Here is a 27,528-nt window from a genome sequence, read left to right as displayed (position 1 = left end):
TGAGCTACCCAGGCACCCTCCCCCCATATTTTTAAAGCAGGTCATATATTTCATGGATTCTATGGCTTTTTTTGTTTGTTTGTTTACATTTTAGCAGCCCTGAGGAATCCGTTTTAACTCGAAGACATGTCAGGGCATAATGTGATACATTACAATTGATATCTTACCTTCAGTGAGATGCAATGGCATTGACCTTCCAGGATTACTGTCAGGTCCAAAGAGGTTCAGGGGCGCCTGGGTGGCTTAGTCGGGTAAGCGTCCGACTTTCGCTTAGGTCATGATCTCGCGGTTCGAGGGTTCGAGCCCCGCGTCGGGCTCTGTGCTGACTGCCAGCTCAGAGCCTGGAGCCTGTTTCAGTCTGTGACTCCCTCTCTCTCTGACCCTCCCCTGCTCACGCTGTCTCTCTCTCTCTCTCTCCTAGAAATAAATAAAACATTAAAAAAAAAAACAAAAAAACAAAGAGGTTCATATACGATGCTTGGTGCTGCGGCCAGCATGTAATGGACCCTCTTTAAGTATTAGCCATCACAACCTCTTACTTAAAACCCTTCCCTGGCCCTTCTTGCCTGTGGAAGAGAGTAGAGCTGGCCCTCGACCCTGGCATTCAAAGCTCTCCATCAGCAGTTCCCCATGTCTTTTTTGGTCCTGATGCCAGACTTTGGCCGTAAGTGGAACCTCCACCTGAATGCCCCACAGAGCCTACAAGTCCAAACCCACCTTCTTCCCGGACCCCACCTCCTCCTCGTGATCTCCCTCAGGGCTAATGGCAGCGCTGAGAGGAAGGGACACCCCCTCCTCTCCTGGCAGCAGGCCTGCTGCTAATCAGTAAGCGACCCGCCTTTGCAATCCTTTTTGGAACCTGGCCCCCACGTGTCCCTGGAGCTGCATCTCTCAGCTCTGCCCGCCCCGCAGCCCCAGTGAGTTCCTTTAATTACCCAAACACTTTGTTTTCTCGAGGCTCCTTGCCTCTGCCTGGGCTTGTTCCTACATCCGGGATGCCCTTCTCCTTTGGCTCAGACATCACCTCTTCCGAGAAGCCTTCTCCGGGCTCCCGAGGCAGAGTAGAGAGCCCCTTCTCTAGACAGCATTCAGGTGGCGCCAGCATCAGGTGGCGGTGGGGGGGGGTGTCCTTAAAAATCATCCCTCTCGACCATGCGCTACCCTCTAAAGTCACTGCCTAAGGGTTTGCCTTTGTTTCTCCAGAGCCGGGCGCCCGGTGACACCAGGAAGCGTGTCTGACAATCCTGGTCCCTTCTCTTCCGAACCTGTTGTGACACGCACCCCTCACACGAGCTCTTCACGAGCGTGTGGCACAGGAGGCCGCCGGAGCTCGTGTTCTCTTCTGTGCAGGGAGGGGCGACGGCCTCAAGGCTGGTTTTCCTGAGCCCCTCAGCAAATAAGAGAGGCCACGAGGGCTCTGGGCGTTGTAAACAACGGTCCCTAAAGCCTGGAAAGGCTGCCTCTATCAAGAGGTAGAGTCTCCGGGGGTGCCTGGGTGGCTCAGTTGGTTAAACGTCCAACTTCAGCTCAGGGCATGATCTCACGGTTCGTGGGTTCGAGCCCCGCGTCGGGCTCTGTGCTGACAGCTCAGAGCCTGGAGCCTGTTTCAGAGTCTGTATCTCCCTCTCTCTCTCTGACCCTCCCCTGCTCGCGCTGTCTCTCTCTCTCTCTCTCCTAGAAATAAATAAAACATTAACAAAAATTAAAAAAAAAAAAAGAGGTAGGGTCTCCGTATCTTTCCCTCGGACCTGGGCTCCAGGACGGGTGGAATGAGGCAGAAGTGAATTGGGTCACTTCCTGGACGAAAGCCTTGAGAAACTGGCAACTTCTGCCCTCTACTTCTTGGGACCTTCACTCTGAGACCCAGGCACCATGCTGTGAAGGGCAGAGCCCCCCTGGGGGGGTGTCGGTCAAAAGGCGACATCCACTGCCACCACGGGAGCATATTACAGCCCCCAGCTGTCAGGTCGCCTGCAGACTTAGTTTTTCCAACTACGGCCCCAGACCCAGGAGGGCAGAGAACATCTATCCCCACATTGTCCTGGGGGAGTTCTAGATTCTCAAAGCCCAGGAGCATGATCAAATGGTTGGTTTATGTCACAAGATTTTTTTTTTAAATTATTTTTATTTATTTCTAGGAGAGAGAGAGAGACAGCGTGAGCAGGGGAGGGTCAGAGAGAGAGGGAGTCAGAGACTGAAGCAGGCTCCAGGCTCTGAGCTGGCAGTCAGCACAGAGCCCGACGCGGGGCTCGAACCCACGAACCGCGAGATCATGACCTGAGCGAAAGTCGGACGCTTAACCGACTAGGCCACCCAGGCGCCCCTTATGTCACAAGATATTACTACTCAGCAGTCGCTAACTGGAATAGTGCGGGCAGAAGAAAGGAGCCTAGGACTGGGCACTTAAGGGCCCTCGGTTCACGACATAACTGGCTGCGTAACCTCCAAGCTATGTGCACGAGAACATCACTCACCAGCCTCAGCCTGAGTCTTCTTACCTGTAAAAAAAATGTTTTCAGTTTATGTCTTTATTTTGAGAAAGAGAGAAAGAGAGAGAATCCCAAGCAGCCTCCATACTGCCAGTGCAAAGCCCAATGGGGGGCTTGACCTCATGAACTGTGAGTTCATGACCAGAGTAGAAACCAAGAGTTGGCCGCTTAACTGACTGAGCCACCCGGGCACCCCCTACCTGTAAAATCGATGTATGGATGACTAACACATATGGAGACGCGATGTGTCAGACCCAGTTAGTCAGCTAAGGCTGTGTAACAAATTATGCCTAAGCCTAATTGTCTAAAACAATAAACTTCACCTCATAGTTTCTGTGGATCAGAAATTCGGGAGCAGTTTCACGGGGTGGTTCTGGCTCGTGGTTTCCCGCGAGGGTGCCGCTGTCAAGACGTCTGTCAGGGTCACGGAAAGTCTAAGGTTTCACTGGGGCTGTAGGTTCATCTTTCGAGACGGCTCACTCACATGCCTGGCAGGTTGGTGTTGGCTTGTTGGCAAGGGGCCTTGGTCCCTTGGCTCGGGGAGCCTCTCCACAGGACTACAGGAGCATCCTCATGACCTGGTGGCTCGGCTCCCGCAGAGTGAGGGGTCCAAGAGAGCAGGGCAGAATCCTCGCTGTCTTGTACGAGCTTCACTCGGAAGTCACACACCATGCTTTCTGCAACATCGCTCTGATTACACAGATGAGCCCTAGTCACTGTGGGCGGGAGCCATATACAAGAGTGCTGATGCTGGGAAGGAGATTCATTGGCAGCCACTTTGCAGATTGACCACCACCCACGGAGACACAGCTCATTCTCCAACGACACCAAAGATACATACTGCTAACAGATGCATCTCCAAGAGGAGGAAACAGGCCCAGAAATGGGAAGTAACTTGCCCAGATTCACAGGATGCTGAGTGATAGAGTCACAGGCAGTCAGGCTCCCAAGGTGGGGTCTGAGCTACCACGACCTTGAAGACAGACCTTCAGCTCCTCTGTGGCCCGGAAGGAATCGGGTGGATTCAGGAGTGCTTCCACTTTGGAAAGCAAGCCAACAGAGACGTACAGGGTGGTGGGTTGGAGGCGAATGCAGACTGGGAAGGCTGGGACCTGGAGATGGGGTGATGGAGAAGGAGGGATTCACCCAACCCTGTGGGGCCATCCAGGGAGGAAGCAGGGATGGACTGACCAGAAAATGCTGACAGTGGGGTCTGTGCACTCCCGTCCCCATCACTACCAGCAAAGGAGCCCCTGGCATCAAAAGTCTCCTTGGCTTCACCCTACCTAGATGACATTGTCTCTCCCACCTGCTCAACAAAGGTTGCTGAGCACTCATCACACGAGCCAGGCACAGGACTGGGCAAGAGCGGACACAGCACTACCCAGGCAGGATAAAGTCCTTTTCTACCCGGGGCTGGGAGTCTAGCAAGGGAGACACGTTACGGGCAAATTCTACAAGAGCAACGAGTGCAATGACGGGAAAGCACAGGGATCTCGGGGTTCCGGGGAAGGGAGCTGACCAGGGAGTGATAGGCTTCCTGCGCTCAGCCAGATTGGGGTAGGGGTGGGAGGACTTCCAAGCAGATGGAAGAGCCACCCAAAGGCTCTGAAGAGAGAGAGGTGCTTTCCCTTGTTGAGAGGTTGGCGTAGGTAAGATGGAAAGGGAGAGTGACCTGAGATCAGAGCAAGAGAGTAGGCGCTAAGGGGGCACAAGCGTGGCTCCCAAAAGGAGACGAGTGTTTTCTGCAGAGGGCTGGGCCCTACCCCCGACCCAAACCCAAGGCAGTAGATGGGGAGGGTACCAGGGGGCCTCTCCTCTTACCCTTCTGGCTCCCTGCCTTGTGAGGAAGAACTTGGCCGGGGGTGTGAATGTGCTCATCTTTCTCGGATGCGAAGCCCGCAAGGCAGGGCAGAGGTTGCTCAGTAGGAGGGCTGCCAGGTCTGGGCCTCCACGTTTACAACTGAGCAGGGAGCCCCATCTTGGCTTAGAAGGGGTGCCCCTGAGGGTCTTCAGGCAGTGCTTTCCCACACAGGTAGGGATGAGAGAAGCTTAACCCCAAAAGCAAGAGATGAATAGGGAGGAGGTGAGGAATAAAGAGGCCTCTCTAATTCCTTGGGATTTGTCCGAGCTAAAGACAGAGGTGGGGTGAGCCTCTGTGTCTGGTTTCCCGCTGGAGCAGAGGAGCTGGGCCCGGAGCCCAGTCAATAATGCCCCCTATCTTCACCTCCTCTCCATCCCATCACCAAGCCCTACGTAAGGCCAGCCTCTGTCTCTGGAACCAGTGGAAAGAATCTCTTCCCTGAAGTCCCTGCTCCTTCTCCCTCACCTTTCCCCAGCCTCTTACTGCGACAGGCTGGTTCTGTCACTCCTCTGTTCAAACCTTTCGGTGGTCATCAGAGCCCCCAGGCAAGGCCCAAGCTGCTGACCATGTTCTCCAAGGCGCTGTGGAACAAATCCAACCAGGGCAAGGAGCATGTCTGCTTGTTTACTGGGGTCCCCAAAACCTGGCACAGTGAAAGCTTGCTGAAGGATCAATCGACACCTGGCTCGGCTTCCACCGACCTGTCTGGCTGCATCTGCCTTCACATATCCCCAGTGCTCTTCTCTCACATGTTCAAGTCCCAGGGGACCCCTACAGTGCACCCAGATCTGGGAAGACCCTCGACATTCAGAGAAAAAATCAGGTGTTACATGTTCTTCCTCGAAGAAGCTCACGGAGACATGTGTTTCCCTCCAAGAACGTGGGCAACATCGAGACGCATCTCAAAAATGCGTTGAGTTTGGGGCGCCTGGGTGGCTTAGTCGGTTAAGCGTCCGACTTTCGCTTGGGTCATGATCTCGCGGTTCGTGGGTTCGAGCCCCGCGTCGGGCTCTGTGCTGATTGCCAGCTCAGAGCCTGGAGCCTGTTTCAGTCTGTGACTCCCTCTCTCTCTGTCCCTCCCCTGCTCACGCTGTCTCTCTCTCTCTCCTAGAAATAAATAAAAACATTAAAAAAAAAATTAAAAAAAAATGCATTGAGTTGAAGAAGCCAAATGCAAATATAAACAGTGTGTGACTCCACTGATAACAAGGTTGGGAGCAAGTGACAGTGATCTTTGCGTTTTAGAAATCAGAAGAGCAGTCATCTCTGGAAAGTGGAATTGACCGAAAAAGGGCACGAGGCAAGCTTCTAGGATCGTTGAAATGTTCTGAGTCTTTACGTATACTGGCTGACATGCATTGAGCCACACCATTAAATCTGGGCATGTTACAGAATGTAAGTTATACCTCAATAAAGTACTGTCAGCATACAAAATATAGTAATGTTCATATGAATGTAACAATGACAAAAAACCTTCAGTGTCTGGATTAAACAGCACCTCAGATGTAAGCAATGAGAAAATGAGTGAGCTGGAAGACAGGCCTAAGGAGATTACCTGGATGGCATCACAGTGATACAAAGATTGAAAGATACAGAAGAGAGGCAGAATGACATGGAGGACAGACTGAAAAGGTCTAGCATGCTGCTTCTTTTTTTTAAAGTTTATTTATTTTGAGAGAGAGAGAGAGAGAGAGAGAGAGAGAGGGAATGAGCGGGGGAGGGGCGGAGAGGGAGAGAGAGAATCCCAAGCAGACTCCACGCTGTCAGCACGGAGCCAGACATGGGGCTTGAACTCACAACTGTGAGATCATGACCTGAGCTGAAATCGAGAGTTGGTTTCTTAACTGACTGAGTCACCCAGGTGCCCCAAAATGTCTAGCATACTTCTTTTTTTTTTTTTTTTTATTTCTAGGAGAGAGAGAGAGAGACAGCGTGAGCAGGGGAGGGTCAGAGAGAGAGGGAGACAGACTCTGAAACAGGCTCCAGGCTCTGAGCTGGCAGTCAGCACAGAGCCCGACGCGGGGCTCGAACCCACGAACCGCGAGATCATGACCTAAGCGAAAGTCGGACGCTTAACCGACTAAGCCACCCAGGCGCCCCAAGGTCTAGCATACTTCTAACCATGGTCCCCAAAGGACCAAAGAATGGAGGAAAAATAACATTTGAGGAGACACTAGCTGAGAATTTCCCCAAACTGATGAAAGATATGAATTCACAGATATAGGAAATACAAAGTACTAAGAGAATAAATACAAAAGAACCTATTCCTGGGTACTTTGTAAAGAACTACACAATCCCAATAGCTTTTAGTAGCTTTTTTTTTTTAATAGAAATTTTAACACTTTTAAGAAAAGTTTATTTATTTTGAGACAGAGTAAGAACACAAGCAGGATAGGGGCAGAGAGAGCGAGAGAGAGAGACTCCCAAGCAGGCTCTGAACAGTGTGGAGCCTGATGGACGCAGGGCTCAAACTCACGAACTGTGGGATCATGACCTGAGCTGAAACGAAGAGTCGGAGGCTTAACCGACTGAGACACCCAGGGCCTCCCCCAACGATATCTCAAAAACAGGGAGAAAAAGGCAGACCACCTACAAAGGGATGACAGTGTGACTTGAGCAGACGTCTTCCCAAACAATACTCACTGCACCTGTTACCTGTCTACACTGTCCCGAGTGCTAGGCACACCGGGCTGAACGAGACAGAGCCGGCCCCTACCGTATGGAGCCCACAGTGTCTCAAGAACCACAGATGTGGAGGCAGCAATTATGGTGTGATGAGTGGGCCTGGCTGGAGGGCAAGGGAATTGGCAAGAACATCAGACAGGTAGATTTGTGAACCAGGAAAAATTTACCATCAGTGCTGGGATGCCCTGTGTGTTTACCAGGATGGGGTAGGCTCTTCCCTCCGAGGGACTCGGGGCAGCTCACACGCCCTTCCTGAGATTGGGGACTTCCTCCCTGGGACCCCTGAAGGAAAGGGAAAGGGACTGCCCTCCTCAGAGCCTTCTGCAAAGTCCTGGACTTTCTTCTGTGGTCACAGTCCAGGTGGTGGTGTACAGAGGCAGCGCGGGGGAAAGGAGGCTTATGCCAGAAGGAGGCCACTTAAATGCCAGTGATGGGGAGGGGTGTCCCATGGGATGGGGCTTAGGAGCCTCCCAAGTTCTGTCTTCCTGCTCTGCACCCACACACAAGATCTCCCACAGGCTCCCCAAAAGGTCCCTCTCAGGGGCAGCACGCTGGAGCCAAGTTCAGAGCTGGGCAACCACCAATCCCCACCCCCGCCATTTTAGACTCTGTCTAGGCTGGGGGTTGACTTCCTGCACCATGAACATCTCTCTGCCCTGGCTCCATTTGTTTTTACAATGTTTAAAATGTTTATTTATTTTTGAGAGAGAGAGAGAGACAGAGACAGAGTGTGAAGCAGGCCCCAGGCTCTGAGCTGTCAGCACAGAGCCCGACGTGGGGCTCGAACCCACGAACTGTGAGATCATGCCCTGAGCTGAAGTCGGACGCTTAACGGACTGGGCCCCCCAGGCGCCCCTGCCCTGGCTCCGTTTCAAAGCTTCTGTGCCACCTTGCCTTTCTCCCTGTGGGGGCTAGGGAGCTCTCTCCCTTGCTAGGACACGGGGACTTTGTCCCGTTTAGCCTTGGATTCCCAGCACCAGGGCAGGGTATTTCCATCTGAGGCTGATTCCTTTGAGGGGTGGGGCTCTGGCTGAGAGGGGTGACCTGGCGAGAGGGGGCGCGGGCGAGGGGACACCGGGGAGGAAGTCTGGGAGGGGTGAGAGGTTCTTTGAAAGAGGTTGGAAAGAGTGTTGTGAAGGGAGAGGGAAAGGAGGGGAGAAGGGTTTCTTGGGCCTGGCCTGGCGGAGGAGGGGCCGCCAGCCGCGATTGCGGGGCTCCGCGAGTCGGGCCCCGGGGACCCGCGCCAGGCCCCGCCCCGCGGCCCGAGGCCCCGCCCCGCGGCCCCGCCCTCCCCAGGATTTAGAGCTGGCGGCCTGGGCGGCTCCGCAGCCGTCGTTTCCGCTTTCTCCAGGTACGGGTCCGGAGGAGCCGGGACGCCCCGGGCTGGGGCTGGCGGAGCAGCCGGAGCAGCCGTCGCTTGGGGTGCGTCCTCGGGCCCCCTGTTCGCCTCCCCTCCTTGCCCCCTCCCCGTCGCCTTCCCCTCTGCGGCCGCGCTTCCTCCAGTCCCCTTCTCGTGCCTTCCCCCTCTCACCTCGCAGGTGCTCCCGGGCGTCGCGGTGTCCTGGCCTTTCCCTCCGCCGCCCCTCCTCGCGCCCAGTTCAGCCCTTCCTCCAGGCTTCACTGGAGTGGGGTGCGGGGTGGGGGGCGGAGAAGTCCCGGCGCGTGTAAGGGAGGTGCCGTGCAGGCAGCCGGCGCGCGGAGCACCGCGGCCTTGTGAGCAAAGATTGGAGGAGTCGGATTGGCGAGGCCAGGGTGGATTGAGTGACTCAGGGGTGCGGGCAGGGCCCTGGCTGCAGCAGAGCTCAGGTGGGTGTGGAAGGGACTGTGCACCTGGGAACACCTGCCTCGTAGGCAGCGCCCGGCTCCGCTGGCCTGCACGTAACCACCAATCACTCGTGCCCAGCGCGGCGTCAAGCGTCGCCGCCTCCCGCGTGGGGAAGGCGACCACCCAGGGCATATGTGGGCCGAGGGGCAGTATATGCCTGCGTAAGTCAGGTTTGTGCACCCGACGTGCCTTGACGTCCGTGCGTGTGGCCTGACGTGGACCTTCACGTCTCGGACACGTGGAGAGCCGTGGCCCCCCTGGTGGCGAACTGCCGGGTCACAAGCAGGCACAGGATGCAGGGGACGTGGCAGTGCAGGCTGTCCTTCAGGGAAGCGTCCCAGGATGTCCCAGATTTGCAAGCCCGTTCCTGGGGCCTCGGTCTCAGGTGCCCACCGTAGGCTATGTGTCTGGAGGTGAGCGCGACGTCCTGAGGGATTCCCGCCCCAGACATGCTCCCTGAGGTCAGCTCGCTGTGGCTGCTGCGTCTGCTCCGGGACGTCCAGCTGGCCCAGTTCTATCGACCGATTCTCGAGGAACTCAATGTCACTCGGCCCGAGCATTTCGACTTTGTGAAGCCCGAGGACCTGGACGGCATCGGCATGGGCCGGCCTGGTAAGGCTCCCCTGACCGCCCCTCCCGCCCCCCCCACCCCCCCGGTCCCGCACAGAGGTCCTGCTCTCTTGTTCCCCGGCCTGGTGGTTTCAGACCCCCTCCCCCCCCACTAGCCATCTTCTTTGCCTGTAAACCCTTCTGCACCCCCCCCCTGCCCCCCCCCCCCATGTACCACCCCAGTCCTCTGATTCTGACCCTCCCCAGCCCAGCGCAGACTGGCCGAAGCGCTGAAGAGACACCGTTCCGGGCTCAAGTCTAAGAACTGGGTCTACAAGGTGTGCATTTCCCAGGACTTCAAGGGCCGGCTTAGGCCCCGGAATGGGGCGGGTTGAGTGCCAGGGAGGAGTGTGCCGACCTGATTGCCCGCCTCTGCTCCAGATCCTTGGAGGCTTTGCACCTGAGCAGAAGGAGACCACCTCACCTTCAGACAGCCCCCGGTTGTCCCTCCCTGAGCCGGAGGGGGGACTCAAGTGTCTGATCCCGGACGGGGCTGTGTGCAGAGGGGAGCTGCTGGGCTCCGGGTGCTTTGGAGTGGTGCACCGCGGGCTCTGGACACTGCCCAGCGGCCAGAGTGTGAGTACCCGGGTGCCCACTGCCTGCTGGGTGTGGGGCCAGCCGCCCCTCGGTTCTGCAGCCCTCTGTGCTCTGGCGCACGTAGCTGCTCCCTAGGATGCCTGAGAGTGTCCTTCCCGCCCCTCCCCCCCAGATGCCAGTAGCTGTCAAGTCCCTCCGTGTGGGTCCTGAAGGCCCCGTGGGCACCGAGCTGGGGGACTTCCTGCGAGAGGTGTCCATCATGATGAACTTGGAGCACCCACACGTGCTGCGGCTGCACGGCCTGGTGCTGGGCCAGCCTCTGCAGATGGTGAGCAGACAGCGGCCCCCAGGGCAGGTGCGCGCAGGTGGGCGCCTGGCCAGAGTCCCCTGGGGCCAGACCTCTGCTCACGCGGCGCCGCGCTCCCGCAGGTGATGGAGCTGGCGCCCCTGGGCTCCCTGCACGCGCGCCTGACCGCCCCGGCGCCCACGCCCCCGCTGCCCGCGGCCCTGCTCTGCCTCTTCCTGCGGCAGCTGGCGGGGGCCATGGGGTACCTGGGGGCCCGTGGGCTGGTGCACCGAGACCTCGCCACGCGCAACCTGCTGCTGGCCTCCCCGCGCACCATCAAGGTGGCCGACTTCGGGCTGGTGCGGCCGCTGCGCGGCACCCGCGGCCGCTACGTCATGGGCGGACCCCGCCCCATCCCCTATGCCTGGTGAGGGCGCGAGAGCGGCGACCCCTAGCGGCGACCCCGGGGCACTAGAGGGCTCGGGGCGGTGTGGACGGTGTGGATGGCTCCCTCCGGGGGAGGCTGGGAAGAGGATTCTGGAAGGGCTGGGGAAGTCCTCGGAAAGGACGACCCCCAGGAAGTCGGGAGCTCCTTGGGGAGGGCCCCGTGCCGCCGCGTTCAGCCCCCATTTCCGCAGGTGCGCCCCAGAGAGCCTGCGCCAGGGGGCCTTCTCTTCTGCGTCTGACGTGTGGATGTTTGGGGTGACGCTGTGGGAGATGTTCTCGGGGGGTGAGGAGCCCTGGGCCGGGGTCCCGCCGTACCTCATCCTGCAGCGGCTGGAGAAGGACCGAGCCCGGCTGCCTCGGCCTCCCCTCTGCCCCAGGGCTCTCTACGCCGTTGCCTTGCGCTGCTGGGCCCCCCACCCTGCTGACCGGCCGAGCTTTTCCCACCTGGAGGGGCTGCTCCAAGAGGTGGGAGCCCCCACCTCCCCAGATACACCCAGTCTCGCTTCCCTCCGTTCTCTCCCAGAGTTCCATGCGTGGGACTAACAGATCCTCCTGCCCCAGCGTTAGGGACCAGCTCTGATAACACAGATTCAGTGTCTGCCTGCAGCAGGGCTCAGAGCCCTGGGGAGACAGCCTGGGGCACGCAGAGGCCGAAGGGCTGGGGGACGGAGCCGAGAGCAGTAGGCTTGGTAGGCGGCAAGGTCAGCACGCAACTGGGAAACGCAGCGAGGGCAGCACCAGCATCTTAGGGGGGGCACCGCGGAGGGTACGGGAGCCAACCCAGGGCACCTGCTCCCGGAAGACACTGCTAAGTGCTTCCCATGTGTCCTCATTGCACGGCGGCCGCTTCATCCTCACAACAAGCCCTCAAGGCCATTACTGTCCTGATTTTACAGGAGGGGCAGTTAAGGCCCTGACAGTTTAAGTGGCCTGGGTAAATTCACACTCGTAAGTGGGGGGGTTGGGATTTGAAGCGGTCAGTTGACCCAAGAGCGCTGTCCCCTAAATGGGTCAACTGCGTTGTTGAAGACTCTGTCTTTACCCTGACGGCACCTGGGAGCCACAGAAGGATTTTGAGCAGGGGAGTTCCCAGCCGACTTCACAGCTTGGAGCAAGGAGGGATGAGACGGGGGATCCCGAGCAGGGGAGGGCAGGCGGCTGACAGTGGTGATGACGCAGAAATGGAAGGATGTCTGGGGCCAGGGTCAAGGCAGCGGGGCTGGGAAGAAACGGGAAATTTCCAGAGGCACCGGGAGGCAGAGCCGTGCGTGGAGTAAAAGCGGTGGGAAGGCGCTCCCGTAGGTCTCTGAGCAGAGACAGCCCCCCCCTTTCGTTGCTTCCTGACCCCCGGGGCGTATCCCGCTTGGGATGGGACTCGGGTCTGCCTCCCCGGCTGGGGAATAGGAACAGTCCTCCCTGGGCCTGGACAGAGGATGTACCTGGTGCGGGTTTGATCGGCGGGTGTAGACACAGAGAGGAGGCTCCTTCCTTTCCTGCCTACGTGATATTGCTCTTCTGGCTCCGGCCACACTCCCCGCCACCCCTTCCTCCTCTCTCTGCAGGCGTGGCCTCCTGAGGCACATTGTGTGAGGGACGTCACAGAGCCAGGTGCCCTACGGATGGAGACTGGTGACCCCATCACCGTCATCGAGGGCAGGTGACCGCCTCGTGCCCCCCCCCCACGCATCCTGAAAGAGGGGGACTCCCGCCCAACCTTCCTGACCCTGGTCCCAGTCAGCTGACACCCCCACCCCCAGCTCCCCGAACCCTGATCCTCTGCCTCCTCTCCTCCCCACTGGGCCCCGGGAGCTGCACCACAGTGCCGGCTCCCGCTGGAGCCACCAAGCCCATAGAGCCCTTTTGTGTTGGGGAGAAGAGCGCCTCCCTCCCTCCAGGCAGCTGCACGGCGCACAGCTTGCGAGCGGAGCGTGGGCTGGAGCCCCCCCCTTACCAGGCCTCTTCCCACAGCCCCGACTCCACAACCTGGTGGGGCCAGAATGGCCGCACGTTCAAAGTGGGCAGCTTCCCAGCCTCGGCAGTGACGCTGGCAGACTCGGGGGGCCCGCCAGCCCCCCGTCCGGTCCACAGAGCGTCCCCTGCCCGGGGCGAGCAGCACCAGGGCAGCACGGATGGGTGCGTGGGGGACGCGAGCCCAGCGACATCTCTGGAAGGGGAGCTCGGGGAGGGGGCCCCGCGGGCGGGGGGAGCTAGAGGGAAGGCTGGCCTTGCCTCCCAGTGGGGGGGCTTCCACTCTGGGGCTCGGCCTGCCTGGGAGCCCCCAGAGCTTCCTGGGGAGGGCATGCTGACGGGCGGCGTGCTCACTGTCCAACAGGGACCGGGGGAAGGCGAAGCTCCGGGATGTACCCCCGGCACGTGCCCCCAGGAGGAATGCGCCCCTGCAGAGGGCGAAAGGTGGGTGTGGTGGCGGGGACCCGGTTTCCCGGGGTTCTGAGGGGATCGAAAACAGCCTCGCAATTCTGTCCCCCGCTCTGAGTCCTGACCTTGGTGTCCGTGACGTGGCGGCCTCCGATCTGCCCCCTCTCCCCCTGCCACGCATCTCCCCCTGCAGCGCTCTCTGGGGCCTCAGCTGCCTGGGCTGGGGTGTGGGTTCTGCACACCCGTCTTCCTGTCCCCCTAAGCAAGGGCCCCCCGCGAGCTCAGCACAGACGGAATGGGAAGAAGGCAGGACACCGCCTCTGGGCTGCCTCTCAGATTGCTTCTCTCTCAACTGTGCAGTCGTTTCCAAGAGTCTCGAGTCCGTTCTGTCCCTGGGCCCCCGCCCCACGGGGGGCGGCTCCAGCCCCCCCGAACTTCGCCATGCCAGAGCCGTGACCCGGGGACCCCCAGGCCTGCCATCTCGCCCTCCCCTTGCCTCCAATCCTTCCCAGCCCAGCCAGCCCCCCAGGGAGCGACCTCCGTGGCCCAGAAGAGAGCCCCCCGCCAGCCACCCCCCGGGGACACCTGGACCCAGCAAAGCCACCGTCCCCTCTGGAGGCCTCTCGCCCGACTCTGAGCTGCAGAGGAGGATTATGGAGGTGAGATCTCCCAGAAGGGGCCTGGCTTCCCGGGGGGCTCCAGGCCAGGGCAGGGGCCTGAGCCCGACTTCGTGCCCTGTAGGTGGGGCTGAGCGTGCACGGGGTCACCCACCAGGAGTGCCAGGCGGCGCTAAGGGCCACGGGGGGAGACGTGGTTTCCGCCATCCGGAACCTCAAGGTAAAGCCAGACCCTTCTCTGGGGTTCCCCCCCGCCGCCCCTGCCCCCGCCCCGCCGCAGCCAGCGCCCTCCCGCCCGCCCCTGCAGGTAGACCAACTCTTCCATCTCAGTAGTCGGTCCAGAGCCGACTGTCGACGCATCCTGGAACACTACCGGTGGGATCTCTCGGCCGCCAGCCGCTACGTCCTGGCCCGGCCCTGAGCTCTGCTCCCTTGGGTGTGGACACTAGCCTGGATCAAGGGCCTGGCTGCGCGGTGCGGGACCAGGCAGAACCCGGACAGGTTCCGTCAGGGCAGAAGTCCCCACCCGGGGAGATCATCAGCAGGTAGGGGCTAGGGGCGGAGCCCAGGGTCTGGGCACTGATGAAGGTCTCCTCCCGCCCTGTCCCGGGGCCTCTGAGGGCGCACGCTCCCTCGGCTGGTTCGCGGGTTCGTAGAAGGCTCTCGTCCGCTCTGCCTCCCATATTGGCAACCACGAGGAGAGCTCGGAAGGACGGAGCCGCCACACGTCACACCCACAGGAAGCTTCCGCTTGCTACAGAGAACGATCCGACGGCCACCATGGACCTCGGGAACAGCCGTCCCGAACCGCCGTCAGCGCCCAGACCAGTCTCTGGGGAGCAGTCATCTCGGATGACAGACACGGACTCGGGCTACGTGGCCCAGACTGTCCAGGGCCGTGATGGACGATGAAGCTGCCCTCTTGAGTTCAAAGATGCTGCATCTTGGCCGCATGGATTACGAAACGCGGGCCAAACCCCGCCCGGCCGGCCCAGCTGTTCTACGTCCCTTCCTTTCTCCCCATACATACAGCTTCCCATGTCCAAAAAGTTACAAAGTTTATATGAATATGGCATACAAAGATACAGCCTCCTTCCTAAGGCAAAGGGAAGGATGGGTTGTTTAAGGCACAGGAAGCTGTGGGCAGGGCCTGGGGGGCGGGGGAGGAAGCCGGCACTGGGGCGTAGGTCCTATAGCTGTTCGGGGGGGGGGGGTCCCCTCAGGGGGCAGCAATCTGAGGCTGAACTGGTGGCAAGCCAATGCCATCTTTGGTGCTGCTGACCCTTGCCCGCCCCGGGCTCCTGTGCTAAAGCCCGAGGGCCCTGGGTTCCCAAGGCCGGGTCTGGGGCCCGGGGAAGGGGGCCGGGCAGAGTTTGAGAGCTGCTATGCCTGTGTGCCAAGCGAGACAGCGGTGCGAGGCAGCAGGGCGAAGGGTCCTCATACATACCCTTCCCCGGGGGCCAAGGCGCAGGAGGCCAGGGGATCGGGAAGGGGGAGGGCACGTGGCCCCTAGACTCTCGTGCAGCCCTGTCTGTCCCTTGCGGCATAGGTCGCCGAAAGGGGCCGCCGCGGACAGGCAGCCGTCCTGGATTCTGGTTGAGGTGACTGATGCTCTCCTCACCCTGAGGTGGCCTCTAACTGGTGACGGCAGCGGGCCCAGCACCTCCTCGCTTCTCGAAGAACATGTAGTCCTGAGGGGAGGGGCACGGTCATCGGATGGGGCGGGGCTGGCCTTGCTCAGCTCTCACAACCCAGGCCGGGCACCGCAACCGCCCCCGCCCCCCCGGAAGGCCTGTCCCTAGTCCAGCGGGACGTGCCCAGAGCCTTGAGCTCGAGCAGGGTGGCGGGAGGGGAGGCTCGGCCGCCAACTCACAATGAGGAACGTGGCTCCCAGCAGCACGGCCTTCACCTTCACGTCCAAGTCCAGTGGGAACTGCAGGCCGAAGTCGTCTGCGTCCGTGAGGGCTTCCTGGAGCAGCCCCCCCCACTGCTTGCTGATCCGGCCCACACTGCGGGATTCATCCGGGGTCTTCACCTGTCAGGAGGGCAGAAGCCAGCGGGGGAGGGGGAGGATGCGGCCGACCTCCCTGCCGCCAGGCACCCTCCCGCCATTGCCGCGTGTGAACGGTGCGGGCCCTGTCCTCAGTGAATCCTTCCCGTGGGCTTCCCCGTGACATCTGGGGAAACAGAGTCACGCTAGGTCACCCCGCGTGTGTACAGCACAAATCCGAGTCCAGACTCACATCTGTTGCTCCCGAGAGGCCGTACGTGAAAACCGAACGGAAGCAGCCGGAGGAGAGGAAGCAGCGAGTCCTCCTCTCCGTGTGTGGCTGCTTCCCAGGTGTTTTGGTCCCCAAAGCACCTGCCACCCATAGCCGGTGCAGTCAGGGCCCTGAACAAAGTAGCCCGGCCAAGAGGGCTCGGATGCTGCGCTCCACCAGTGGGCCAGGCGCCTAGACGGCTGTGCCTGCCCAGAGAGGTGCCTTTCCTCTGCAGAGTAGGAAGGGCTGTGTCCAAGCTTCGTCCAGGGGGGATCCAAGCCCACGTAGTGGGGGAGGGGGCAGCAGTAAATGGCTTCTAAGGACCATGATTCCCACGGGCCTCTCTGGGCCCAGGAGCAATGGGCCCTGTTGACGGAGGACGTAATTCACAATGATTCCCTGAGCCTTTCCCATGCTTACTCTTGAGCGGCTGGAACAGAAGTGACTTCCTTCTGTGCCCTCCCTGTCCCCTACAGCTGTGGGCCACTTCCTGCAGCCCCATCTCCAGTCTCCAGCCGGGCAGGGCCTCTCCCAGCCAGCCCTGCTATCCCCAGCGCGGCCCCAAAGAGGGACGGCTCATAATTATGTAAAAGGGAGCCTGAGTCTCCGAGGGCCCCACAGTGTCCACGTCCCCAAGCAGAGGTCACCCAGGCATCTCCCCATCACAGAGTCTCCACCCAGCTACCAAAGTGACTCGAGTTTTAAAAGTAGGCTTAGGGAGGACACCTCATCAGAACCCTCGGAAAGTCTACGGGATTCTCCATTATTTCTCTCTTATCTGCGCCGGTGATGATCCCTTACAGAGCGGCAGCGTCGGGGAGGTGCCTCTGTCTCCTAGAAACGAAAGTGCTTCCCAGGCCTCACCCTGACACTGTCACCACTCGGGTTCTCAAGGCTCCGGGCTGGTCCTAGAGATGCATGGTGACAAGGACCTAAGTCACCCGTGGTGGAGCCAGTTACCTTGGCGGTTGCTCCGGGGCCTGGGCTCGCACACTCGTGCACGGCAGCTAGCCCACAGCAGGCCCAGCAATCGTCCTCTGCCCTAAACCAAGCCTGGCCTTAGATCGCCCCCCCCCCCGCCCCGCACCCAACACACACACACAGGGCTGCAGGTAACAATCGGCATCGGTCCTTCAGACAAAAGCCTCCTTGCCAAGCTTTCAGAAGCCCCCTGGGTCACCCCCTAAATGGAGAACCCCAGAAATGTGCTAGGAGCCTCAGTGGATTTAGGGGGAGCTCAGGGTCTTGACCCCAGGGCTGGCCATCCTGCAGCATAGAAGCTGCCATCTTGGTTTATGAAGGTCCCAGGAACCTCCCCTTCCTCCTGATACCTCGAAGTTGGTGTCTGTACCACAGCCACAGGTCGAGCAGGGCCCCACCACACGCAGGAGCGTCCGGCGATCGGCGTCCTGGATGGACAACTTGGGGACGAAGGGATGCCAGGTCTGTAGCACGTGGCCAATGGTAGTGCCGGGAGGGGCCTGTACTTCCATCTGGAGTGAAGGGCAGGCAGGGTCACTGCAACCCAGGGCACCCCGGCCCAAGCTCTCAGTTTCCGGGTCTATCACCTGCCCCGCCCCCGATTAGATCTCCCATCCCACCTGCCCACCCCCACCCGAGCTAAGCTTCATCCCACACCTCATTCCCAGCGCCCAGGTCCCATCCTTGGCCCTCCCCAACATGGCCTGCACCCCCCCATTCCTGGTGCCAGTCCTCCCCGCCCACCTCCTGGAGGCCACACGGGCAGCAGCTGCAGCCACAGTGCAGGGGGCGGAGCAGGCGCAGCACCTCTCGATCCCCGGGGTCCACCACGCGCACACGCAGGGGCCGGCGGGCGCCACAGCACAGACGCGCGCAGCAGTGGCTCTCCTCGGCCGCCTGCCCCAGAGGCTGTCCAGCCCCCGAGCGCAGTTCATACAGGTTGCATGTCTCCCAGCCGAGGAGCGCTGCCAAGGGGGACACGCGGAGGCTCAGGCCCCGCCACCTGCCCAAAGAGCCCACTGTCGCGGCCCCCGCACCCCCCGCCCCGTCACGAGGCCCGACCTACTCCTTCCACTCACTTTCCACTCGCTCGGCCTTCTGGTGAATCAAGATCTGATCGATCTGGAAAGACAGGAGGGTCCGCGCCCATGTCAGCCGGCTGGGCTGGACGCCAGGGTCCCCTCCTCGTCACTCTCCCTCCACTCCGCACCCTCCCACTCACCTGCACCAGGAATTCGAGGCCGGAAGGCACGCCCGGCAGTGGCAAGAACGGGGCAGCAGGCCCTGGGGCCCCGGGGCCGGGCGAAGGGAAGAGAGAGAAGCCGGGCGCAGGGGCAGGTATGTGGGGGGGCACTGGCGCCTGAGCCGGCCCGGGGTGCAGCGCCGGCCCGGGGTGCAGCGCCGGCTCCGGGTACCCAGCCGTCACAGGGTAAGGAGGTGGGGGTGAAGGGGCATGGCCTTTGGGGGGCAAGTAACCTGTTGGGGGGGGACAGGGGTACATCAGACAGGGACCCGCGGCCACATCCCTTGGGCCGCGAGGCTGCGGGGTGATGTGATGAGAAGAGACAGGACGGCAGGGAGGGGGAGCAGGGCGGCGGCTCCCGGGGAGGAAGGGAGGGGCCCCACACGGCCAGTCGGAGCACATTCCCGGAGGATGTGTTCGACGCCCAGCTCCCGAGTCCGTGGGGGGATAACGGAGACCCCCCGGCCTCGCGCCCACTTACCTGCCATGGGAAAGGAGCGAGAGTTCGCGGGGTGTCGGTGTCCGGGAGGCTTAGTTTTGGAGGTGGAGGCAAGTTCGGACACAGCCAGACAGACACAGAGACAGACACAAAGACGGACAGGCAAAGGCGGAGAGGCGGCTGCGCGCGGCGCGGGCCCAGGGTCTCCAGGGCGGCGCCTCTGACTCAGGGAGAAACCGAAAGTGTCAGCGGGCAGGGCGGGGTACCTGGGACCCTGGATTCCCTCGGGGGCCCCAGAACCGCCCCCTCCCTTTGTTCTCCCATTCTCCGGGGAGGTGGCTGCTGGCAGACGGCGGGACGCTTGGACCCGCGGTCCGAGCGACGGCCCGGCCCCGAGGGAGGTCTCCTGACCCTCTGTGGCCCCCCAGCTCACCTGAAGCCCCTAGAAGAGCTGGCGTGCCCAGCGCTCGGCGGCTCTGAGGAGCTCGTGGAGGCGGGCCCGGGCGCCGACCCCGCCCCTCGACCCGTCCAGGCCCCGCCCCTCCCGGCCCGGGCGGCGCGCGTGCGCACAAAGGAAGCCGGCTCTCCGGCGGCGCCGCGGACCGGACAGCTGCGGAGCTCGCTGGCGGGGTCGGCGTCCCCGCCCGCCCCGCCCGCCGCTCGAGACCAGAGGTGACCCGCCTGGGGAGGGCCGCCGGCCGAGACTTAGCCCGGCGACCCCCGCCAGGTCTGCGGGTGCGGAGCGCTCGGTGTCCCGGGGTGGGAAGCGAGGGCAGCTGGCGCGGCGCTGGACCCCAGGCTCCTCCTCCCGAGGGCGGTTCGGGGCTCGCTGACGCAGCGGAACACTTCACACTCCTTCCTTGGCTTCTAGGACTGGCCCCCGGCTCCCTTTCTATCTCCCGGGGAGTGGGGGGGAGGGGGCGCCTCCGCGGCTGCTCGTCCGTGACGCCGCAGTCACCCACACAGACACCTCGCTACTACAGTACGTCTTTCAGGAGCCTCTGGCCACGTGGGTGACAGGCAGCCAAACGGTGGCGACACTGAGTGTGCGCAAAGTGAGGTCCGGGGGTGGCCAGAGGACCCGGCGCGGTTAGCAGGCAAGTCTCCCCTCCCCCGCCCCCGGAGTCGCTCCTTGTGGGTCCTGAGCCGAAAGGCCCGCAGGTGCAAGGAGGTGCTGAGCCCGGGGCCCTATAGGCGGAGCGGCAAGACATGAGTTAGAGAGGAAGGCCAGCCCGCGTGCACGGAAGGCCTGGTGGCAGCAGGGAGCCCCCCGAAAGATGTTAAGACCCGAAGAGAAGGTCAAATTTGTGTCTGAGAAAAACACACCTAAATCACAAGGTGGAGAACGATGAAGGCCCCTAGGCTGTGTTGTTGGTGGCGGCTGGGGAGGTGCTGACCCAGTAACTACAGAGCTTGTTTGAGGGGTGACCCCAGGTGCTGTCTGGTGACCACACACAGGTGGAGGTGACAGCCATCAAGATGAACATAGGGGCACCTGGGTGGCTCAGTCGGTTGCGCGTCTTTGACTCAGGTCACGATCTCCCGGTTTGTGAGTTCGAGCCCCGAATTGGGGTGTCTGCTGTCAGCGCAGAGTCCACTTTTGATCCTCAGGCCCCCCCCGCACACCCCTCCCCTGGTCCGGTGTGTGCGCTCGCTTGCTCTCTCTCAAAAATAAACAAACATTAAAAAAAAAAAAGATGAACATAGAAGCAGGTTTTCAGAGATGGGTGCATGTTCTTGTGGGCTGATCAGCTGCTCCCACAGCCTCAGCCATCATCTGCTGCGGACCCAAGTGTCTGACCTCCCCCCCCTCCCTTGTACTTATGTAAATCAGGTTCTGCATGGCCCAAACCATGGACCAGCGTCCACCAGAACACCAACATACAGAAACTCAGTTACTCGGCAAGCATTTAGCAAGCACCTGCTATATGTCAGGCAGCTTTTGATAGGAATAGATAGCAGTTTTTAAAAAATTAACAAAAATTGCTGACTTCCTGGGGCTTACTTTCTAGTAGAGGAGAGACAGATCGTGTAAAATATTCTAGAGGTCAGATGGTAACACATGCTATGGAGAAAAACTGAGCAAGAGGAGGAGGCTGGAGAGCAGTGGGCAAGGGTTGCAATTTTGAAGAATGTGAACTTGAAAGGTACCACCAAGAAGGTGGTAGTTGAACCAAGACCTGAATGAAGGCGGTCAAGGACGGAACCAGGCCGACTTCTGGTGGAGAATGTTTCAGGCAGAGGGAACAAGAAAGTCAAAGGCCCGCCTTTCTGGTGTGGCTGGAATGGAATGAACCAGGGAGAAGGAATAGAGGTCCCAGGAGCCCAGATCACATACAGCCTTGCAGGCCATCGGATTGTACTCTGGGACAGGAAGTGTGTCAGCATTGGGCAGAGACGTTAGACTACTGCTCCTCAGCTCGGGCCACACGATCGAATCATCTGGGTGCTTTACAAAATACCACTACGTGGGCCCTATGTTGTATCAATAATTTAATTAGAATATCTGCGGTAAGGTGCAGATATTAGAACTTTCTGAGAATTCCCCTGAAGACTTTAATGTGCAGGTAAAGCTGAAGACCACTGTGTTACAGGGTCTCTCTCTCTCTCTCTCTCTCTCTCTCTCGCAGGCTGCTTTGTCTAGAGTAGGCTGTAGGCAGGCAAGGGCAGAAGGACATTCTTGCAAAAAAGCTAGGGGGGGACATGATGGTGACTTGGACCAGAGGCCCGAGGGTAGCAATGGAGGTGGTGGGAAATGGTCAGATTCTGCATCTAGCCAATTACGCATTGACTTGATAATGGCTTGGATACAGGACATGAGGAAAAGGGCAAGGTTGACTCAGGTTTGGCCCAGAAGGCCGTTCCCAGTGGGCTCTGCTCTTCCTGTTTGGTCATTTCCTGTCTCCCCACTCCATCCTGAGCTCCAGACACTTCTGCTCTCCCTCCTGACTTGTTACAAGTAGGATGTGTCCCTTGTCTTCTGGTCAACTAGTCGTGCTAAAAGCCAGCAGCTGGACAGAAGTCTGTGCCAGGCTTCAAAAACAAAAGGAGCTCACCTTGGTATCGACATCGTAACCCTGAAAATTATTTTTTGAAAGGGTCTGTTTTCACTGCCGAAGACCGGAGTTTCTTGGCGTGCACAGGAAGGAGAGAGCATAGCTCTGGGAATTGGACAGAGGAGAGTTTGAATCCCAGCTCATTCTGGTCCCAAGTATGATACAGAACAAGTTACTTCACCTCTGTGAGCTTTACTTCCCACTGCCTTGCAGGGCTGTTGAGAAGATTGGACACAGTGCACAGTAAAAATAGGGACCGATGATCAAGCCTTATTTACCCTGGGCCCTCGAGAGCCCCGCTCCCTGGCGGGGTCCGAGCTAAGGGCTCAAATTCCATGGAGGCTGGCCATTCTAGATGTCGGGGTCTCCCCCACCTGGAGGTTCCCTCTGAGGCTGTAGTTCAGTCATCACAAAACTGAGGAAATATTGTGATCTTCCACTAATACACCTCAAATCATGCCTCCTCCCTGGATATAAATGCTTCAGAGGCTCCCCATTGCCCTCAAAAGAGAGTCTGAGGCCCTCCACCATTTGAACCCTGCGTTCCGCCATCTTTCCCCATGACCCTCTCATGGTCTTCAAGCCAGCCACCAGGAATTTTTTGAGGTCTCAAATGCCCTGGGTTCTCTCTGGCTTCAGAGCTGCCTGGAAAGCTCTTGCTTCAGGTCTGGAACACACCCCTCCCCGTCAGTATCATCAAACTCCTTCAAGGTCCCTGCCGAACATTCTGGCACACAGCAGCTGCTCCAGAACTCTGGAACTCAGTAAGAACTAGTTGGGGGCGGTGGGGGGGTGGGCAAAAACTCTACGTTTAAAAGTATACAGAGCGTAATTAAAGACAGGGGGCTGAGGGGCGCCTGGGTGGCTCAGTTGGTTAAGCGTCCGACTTCGGCTCAGGTCATGATCTCGCGGTTTGTGCGTTCGAGCCCCGCATCGGGCTCTGTGCTGACAGCTAGCTCAGAGCCTGGAGCCTGTTTCAGATTCTGTATCTCTCTCTCTCTCTCTCTCAGAAATAAATAATTAAAAAAAAAAAAAAAAGACGGGGGCTGAAAGAGATCACCTAATATCCCTCTCATTTAGAGAAACGGTCCGTACTTTTTTGAATGCACACTTTGCGGAAAAAGTAAGCACTCACCTCCGATATACCACACAAATACGCACTTTATGAATCATACACGAAAATGGAAAGTAAAAAGGCTGAAGTTAAAATTTGTGTACATAGAGATGCCTGCGTGGCTCAGTTGGTTGTGAGTCCAACTTCGGCTCAGGTCACGATCTCACGGTTCACGGGTTTGAGCCCCGCATCGGGCTCTGTGCTGACAGCTCGGAGCCTGGAACCTGCTTCAGATTCTGGGTCTCCCTCTCTCTCTCTCTCTCTCTCTCTCTGCCCCTCCCCCGCTCACACTCAGTCTCTCTCTCTCAAAAAATAAACATAAAAAAGAATTAAAAAATATTTGCATGCATAGGAGTTCTCTTTTCATTAAAATTTGAAAACCATTGATTTAAAGTAGGCAGAGAAGGAGAAACCGGCCAGGCAGCCACAGGGAGAGGGAAAGACCAGGAGGGGTGTTCTAGAAGCAACAGCATGTGTTTTCAAGGACAGCGTGGCCAACTGTCAAATGCTGCAGAGGCTGAAGACAAGATTGTTAAGCCATCCATTGTGGGCGCCAGGCTGGCTCAGTTGGTACAGCACGTGATGCTTGATCTCAGGGTTGTGAGTTCAAGCCCCACATTGAGCATGGAGCCTACTTTAAGAAAGGGGGTGTGTGTGCCGGGATGGCTCAGTCGATTGGGGTCCGCCTCTTGATTTCAGCTCAGGTCTTGATCTTGGGGTCATGCATTCAAGCCCCCTGTTGGGCTCCATGCCCAGCGTGGAGCCTACTTTAAAAAAAGAAAAGAGGGGCGCCTGGGTGGCTTAGTCGGTTAAGTGTCCGACTTTCGCTTAGGTCATGATCTCGCGGTTCGTGGGTTCGAGCCCCACGTCGGGCTCTGTGCTGACTGCCAGCTCTGAGCCTGGAGCCTTTTTCAGAGTCTGTTTCTCCCTCTCTCTCTGACCCTCCCCTGCTCATGCTGTCTCTCTCTCTCCTAGAAATAAAATAAAAATATTAAAAAAAAATAAAAATAAAAATAAAAAAAGAAAAGAAAGTCATCCATTGGATCAGGCAACCATGACCTCCAAGTGATCAACAGACTCTTCCAAGGGCGTTTGTGGGCAAGAGAGGGGACCGAAGACCGGCTAGAAGAGGGGTGCCGAGTAAACGGGAGTTCAGATCGCTTTCCCAAGCGCACACACTTCCCCGAGCTCCCCAACTACCTGCCTGCATGTGTCCCAGGCATTTCAGAAGCAACTTGTCCCAAACTAACCGCTTCCCCCTCCTTCAGTTTTTCTCATCTGAGTAACAGCACCTCCAGCCACTAGTGTGCCAACCGGAAGTCTCCCGCTCATTTAACCCTTATATCCCATCCATCAGCAGGTCCTATCAGTACGACCTGCAAAATATATTCTGAATTGGACCCTTTCCGCCACCTCTTCCACCCTAAGCCAAGCCACCACCATCATCTCATCCCTGGGCTTCCTGACTGGCCTGTGGCCATCCCTGCCTTCCTCCCATGGCCTCTCCAGATCTTTTAAATGTATAAATCATGGGCACCTGGGTGGCTCAGCAGGTTAAGCATCCAACTCTTGGTTTTGGCTCAAGTCATGATCTCACGGTTTCACGAGTTCGAGCCCCAAGTCGGGATTCCCTCTTTCTCTGCCCCTCCTCACTGTTGCTCTACGGATAAATTCCAGGTGCTTTACCACTCCCTGCAAGGCCTGCACTGAGCCCCTGGAGCCCCTCATCACTACCCATCAGCCACACCAGTTTTGCTCTTTCTCCACCCCTCCACCCCCCCCACGATTTTCTCCTGCCTCAAGGATTTTGAGCTGCTCCCTTCGAGCCCGTTTTGCCAGCTAGTCTTTCTGCCTAGGATACACTTTCCCTCCAACTCTGTACTCGGTTAGCTCCACCTTCAATGGGACCTCCTCTGTGAGGCCTTCCCATCTGAGGAGGGCACACCCTCCACTACCCTACGGTCTCACCACCTCCCTGCCCCTTCTCTGCAAGTACAGAGCATGACTCACAACCATACATTTGTACGCTGAGCTGTTAAAGCCCATTTCTGCTACTTGGATGGGAAACGCCACAGGGCAGGAGGGCGTCTGATTGTTTACAGGTGAGGGCAGGAGGGCGTCTGACTGTTTACAGGTGAATTTCATCGTAACGTGTGACACACGCATCAACACGTGATGCGCACTGGCTTCATCAGCACCGCCCCCTCCACGTCTTCCAGTCCTCCACGCCCTGTGGGTGTTACTCCCCGTCTTGGGGCTCCTTTCCTGCCTCACTCAAAAACTCGGCCCACACAGAAGATGGTGGAGCCCCACACTTCCCCCTTCTCCACCTCTGTCTCTGTTCATGGTGTCCTCAACAACAGAGCTCTTCATTTTAAATTTATTAAAAAAAAATTTTTTTTTAATGTTTATTTATTTGAGAGAGAGGGAGAAAGAGAGAGGGAGACACAGAATCCAAAGCAGGATCCAGGCTCTGAGATGTCAGCATAGAGCCAGACATGGGGCTTGAACTCACAGACTGCAAGATCACAACCTGAGCGGAAGTCAGACGCTTAACCGACTGGGCCACCCAGGCGCCCCTAAGTTCATTTATTTTTGAGAGACAGAAAGAGAGAGTGCGTGCAAGTGAGCAGGGGAGCAGCAGAGAGAGAGAGACAGGGAGAGAATCTCAAGCCGGCTCTGTGCTGTCCGTACAGAGCCCGACGCAGGGCTCCATCCCACAAACTATGAGATCATGGCCTGAGCTGAGATCAAGAGTTGGATGCTTAACGGATTGAGACCCCAGGTGCCCCCGCAACGCAGCTCATTTAAGGATCATCTCAAGCACTGTGAAGCACCTTCTGGCCTCCCCATACATGATGATCTGTCCCTGCGTTGAGCCCAAACAATTTTATAACTAATGGCACTACTCCCTTGCTGCTTAGCCTTAACTCTTCTGACTTCTAGAGTGACTGCTCAATAAATGTGTGGTCCGGCAGGCCTGAAAACTCTACCCTACAGTAATCTTCAAATTCTAGTGAGCACCAGAACTACGCGATGACCAGGACCCAAAGAACGCTTCCATAAGATTCTGCAGTATTTTGACCATTCTTTATGACTCTGATGCCTGCCAGCTTCAGAACGTTATAACGAGGTTCAAGTGCACAGAATCCCCAGGCCCGAGATTCAGCCTTAGGAAAGGGGATGGGGGTCCAGGGGTGGACAATGCTTAACCCTTCTTTCCCCGAGAGGTTAGATGAACAAAGACTCAAGTTCTTTATTTGCCTTTCTCTTTTAATTCTCTCCCTGCTCCAACTCTCAAACAAGTACCCGGCAATCAAAGACAAGGAAGCTCAAAGGGCCAAGGCAAGCCAGCCCAAGATTAAGAGACTCCCTCCCATGGGGGCCAAAGTCTGGACGCTGGGGTCTCCACTCAGAGCCTGGTAGTAAAAGCTGGTGCAGAATAAGGTGGTTCCAGAGGCTAGCAGTAACCCGGCCTGAAGGAGATACAAAGAAGAATACAGGCCACTAAGAACAGGGCAGATAGAGAGGGAGCTGGTGGGGCGCGGTCAGGGCTGGGCACGGGGGCGGGATTACCCAGAGGGGCTTTCTGCAATGGGGCACCCCTAACAGAGCCAGGCTGTGGAAGAAGTGGTGTTTGTTGGCCTTATCGAAGAGCTGTAAGAAAAAGAGAAATGGGGGGCGGGGGGCGGGAGAGACACTTCCTGAGCAACGCTGGAGACTGCATCCCGTGGGGGCACGTGGGACAAAAGTTCGTCCCCCAGCGAAAGTCCCGGCTCGCCTCTCCCACTAGCACCCACATGTGCTCGCCTCTCTCGGTGCTCCGCCCCGCCCCTACTACCCTCAGCGACCCCAGACTTTGGGCGCTCCTAGACCCGGAAGCTGGGAGGCCCCAAGTCGCTTCACCTCCTTTCCGTAGGGATCCGGAAACTGGGCGCCTGTGGAAGAAGAGGCAAAGGTTACCAGTCCGAGCGCCTGTCTCCACCGCCCCGACTCCCGGCAGGGCACACGTGGGTGCCCCCAGGAGGCGTCTCATTGGTGGAAATGGGAATGGGCGCTTCTGGGGACCCAACTGGACCAGGCAGAGGAGCCTTAAAAGGTTTAGGGCTCCGAGGGATGTCCGGTCGAGGGGAGCCCTGGCGCTTCCCATAGACCCAGCCCCTGCAGCAGACCCCGAAGGTCGGGCCCAGCCCCCTGACCGTGCGCCCCGTAGGTGGCCAAGCCCAAGGCCGCAGCTCCGGACAAGGCGCCCAAGCGGCGGAAAGCAGCCCCCGGCCCGGCCATGGCAGTGGATGGTCACGCGCGGGACGAACCCCGCCCGGGCCACCCAAGAGGCCAGCCAATCCCGATCCCCCATGCAAATAATGTCCAAAGGTGCCCAATCCGGGCCGTGTTCATTCCAGCGTCCAGGTCCTCACCCGGGTACTTTCGCCTTTGTAAAACCTCTGCTGAGTGGCGAAGCCGTCTGGCGGGCGGAGAACCAAGAGCCAATCAGGGGCGGAGGAGCGGAGCAGTGAGGGGCGGGGTGCGGAGGCGGGACTAGAGGATTTGCGTCACGGATTGGCCCACTTTCAAAGTTGATCGCTCCTTCTGATGCCTACCCCCCCCACCTCCGGCCAATTTCCAAAGATCCCGGTCCCCACGCGAAGTTCCGCCCCTTTCCCCACTGGCTCCTCCCTTTCAGTTTTAAACCAGACCC

At 58.8% G+C, this 27,528-nt stretch overlaps 3 protein-coding genes across 8 annotated transcripts; 1 reads left to right on the top strand and 2 right to left on the bottom strand.

The window, feature by feature from the left end:
• The first annotated feature begins 8,376 nt into the window (after positions 1-8,376).
• On the top strand, positions 8,377-14,715 carry TNK1 (tyrosine kinase non receptor 1). Of its 4 annotated transcripts, XR_005528317.1 has the most exons (14): positions 8,377-8,460; positions 9,249-9,475; positions 9,680-9,750; positions 9,854-10,048; positions 10,182-10,337; positions 10,439-10,722; positions 10,934-11,207; positions 12,305-12,399; positions 12,711-12,875; positions 13,075-13,154; positions 13,479-13,777; positions 13,860-13,955; positions 14,043-14,280; positions 14,496-14,715. XR_005528317.1 is itself a non-coding variant. In XM_039231564.1 (13 exons), exons 2-13 carry the CDS (start codon positions 9,313-9,315, stop codon positions 14,154-14,156), a joined length of 1,992 nt encoding a protein of 663 aa, XP_039087495.1. In that variant the 5' UTR covers positions 8,377-8,460; positions 9,249-9,312; the 3' UTR covers positions 14,157-14,715. The 4 variants fall into 4 exon arrangements, 3 of the variants coding, with proteins under 3 accessions (XP_039087495.1, XP_039087496.1, XP_039087497.1); XM_039231564.1 differs by having other exon boundaries at positions 14,043-14,715; XM_039231565.1 differs by lacking the exon at positions 12,711-12,875 and having other exon boundaries at positions 14,043-14,715.
• A 61-nt stretch (positions 14,716-14,776) lies between these two features.
• Positions 14,777-19,458, bottom strand: PLSCR3 (phospholipid scramblase 3). 3 transcript variants are annotated; one of them, XM_039231569.1, is made up of 8 exons: positions 19,093-19,458; positions 18,702-18,883; positions 18,200-18,453; positions 18,057-18,099; positions 17,722-17,942; positions 17,328-17,489; positions 15,609-15,770; positions 14,777-15,426 (listed from the first exon to the last, which is right to left on the bottom strand). In XM_039231569.1, exons 2-8 carry the CDS (start codon positions 18,706-18,708, stop codon positions 15,370-15,372), a joined length of 906 nt encoding a protein of 301 aa, XP_039087500.1. In that variant the 5' UTR covers positions 18,709-18,883; positions 19,093-19,458; the 3' UTR covers positions 14,777-15,369. The 3 variants fall into 3 exon arrangements, with proteins under 3 accessions (XP_039087500.1, XP_039087498.1, XP_039087501.1); XM_039231567.1 differs by having other exon boundaries at positions 18,702-18,879; XM_039231570.1 differs by lacking the exons at positions 18,702-18,883; positions 19,093-19,458 and having other exon boundaries at positions 17,328-17,514; positions 18,200-18,247.
• A 6,446-nt stretch (positions 19,459-25,904) lies between these two features.
• TMEM256 (transmembrane protein 256) lies at positions 25,905-27,152 on the bottom strand. Its single transcript, XM_039231509.1, has 4 exons — positions 27,029-27,152; positions 26,736-26,767; positions 26,406-26,486; positions 25,905-26,305 (listed from the first exon to the last, which is right to left on the bottom strand). The coding sequence occupies exons 1-4, from the start codon at positions 27,111-27,113 to the stop codon at positions 26,162-26,164; spliced, it is 342 nt and encodes a 113-aa protein (XP_039087440.1). The 5' UTR covers positions 27,114-27,152; the 3' UTR covers positions 25,905-26,161.
• Positions 27,153-27,528: the final 376 nt, after the last annotated feature.

Source organism: Hyaena hyaena, unplaced genomic scaffold (genome assembly GCF_003009895.1).
Source record: "Hyaena hyaena isolate Hyena2069 unplaced genomic scaffold, ASM300989v1 scaffold_58, whole genome shotgun sequence".
In the NCBI taxonomy this organism is placed as follows: Eukaryota; Metazoa; Chordata; class Mammalia; order Carnivora; family Hyaenidae; genus Hyaena; species Hyaena hyaena.
Note: the sequence above shows the minus strand (reverse complement) of the source record. Positions and strands in the feature narration are given on the sequence as shown.

What these genes read in the sequence shown, in the direction of transcription:
- TNK1 (XM_039231564.1), top strand. Translation starts at nt 9,313, where the DNA reads ATGCTCCCTGAGGTCAGCTCGCTGTGGCTGCTGCGTCTGCTCCGGGAC. An exon ending in CACTGCCCAGCGGCCAGAGT is followed by an intron (nt 10,049 to 10,181) that starts GTGAGTACCCGG and finishes CCTCCCCCCCAG; the next exon opens with ATGCCAGTAGCTGTCAAGTC. An exon ending in ATCACCGTCATCGAGGGCAG is followed by an intron (nt 12,400 to 12,710) that starts GTGACCGCCTCG and finishes CTCTTCCCACAG; the next exon opens with CCCCGACTCCACAACCTGGT.
- PLSCR3 (XM_039231569.1), bottom strand. An exon ending in GCCTCGAATTCCTGGTGCAG is followed by an intron (nt 18,100 to 18,199) that starts GTGAGTGGGAGG and finishes CTGTCTTTCCAG; the next exon opens with ATCGATCAGATCTTGATTCA. An exon ending in GTACAGACACCAACTTCGAG is followed by an intron (nt 15,771 to 17,327) that starts GTATCAGGAGGA and finishes CCCTCCTGACAG; the next exon opens with GTGAAGACCCCGGATGAATC.
- TMEM256 (XM_039231509.1), bottom strand. Translation starts at nt 27,113, where the DNA reads ATGGCCGGGCCGGGGGCTGCTTTCCGCCGCTTGGGCGCCTTGTCCGGA. An exon ending in CGGATCCCTACGGAAAGGAG is followed by an intron (nt 26,487 to 26,735) that starts GTGAAGCGACTT and finishes TTTTTCTTACAG; the next exon opens with CTCTTCGATAAGGCCAACAA. An exon ending in ATTGCAGAAAGCCCCTCTGG is followed by an intron (nt 26,306 to 26,405) that starts GTAATCCCGCCC and finishes TATCTCCTTCAG; the next exon opens with GCCGGGTTACTGCTAGCCTC.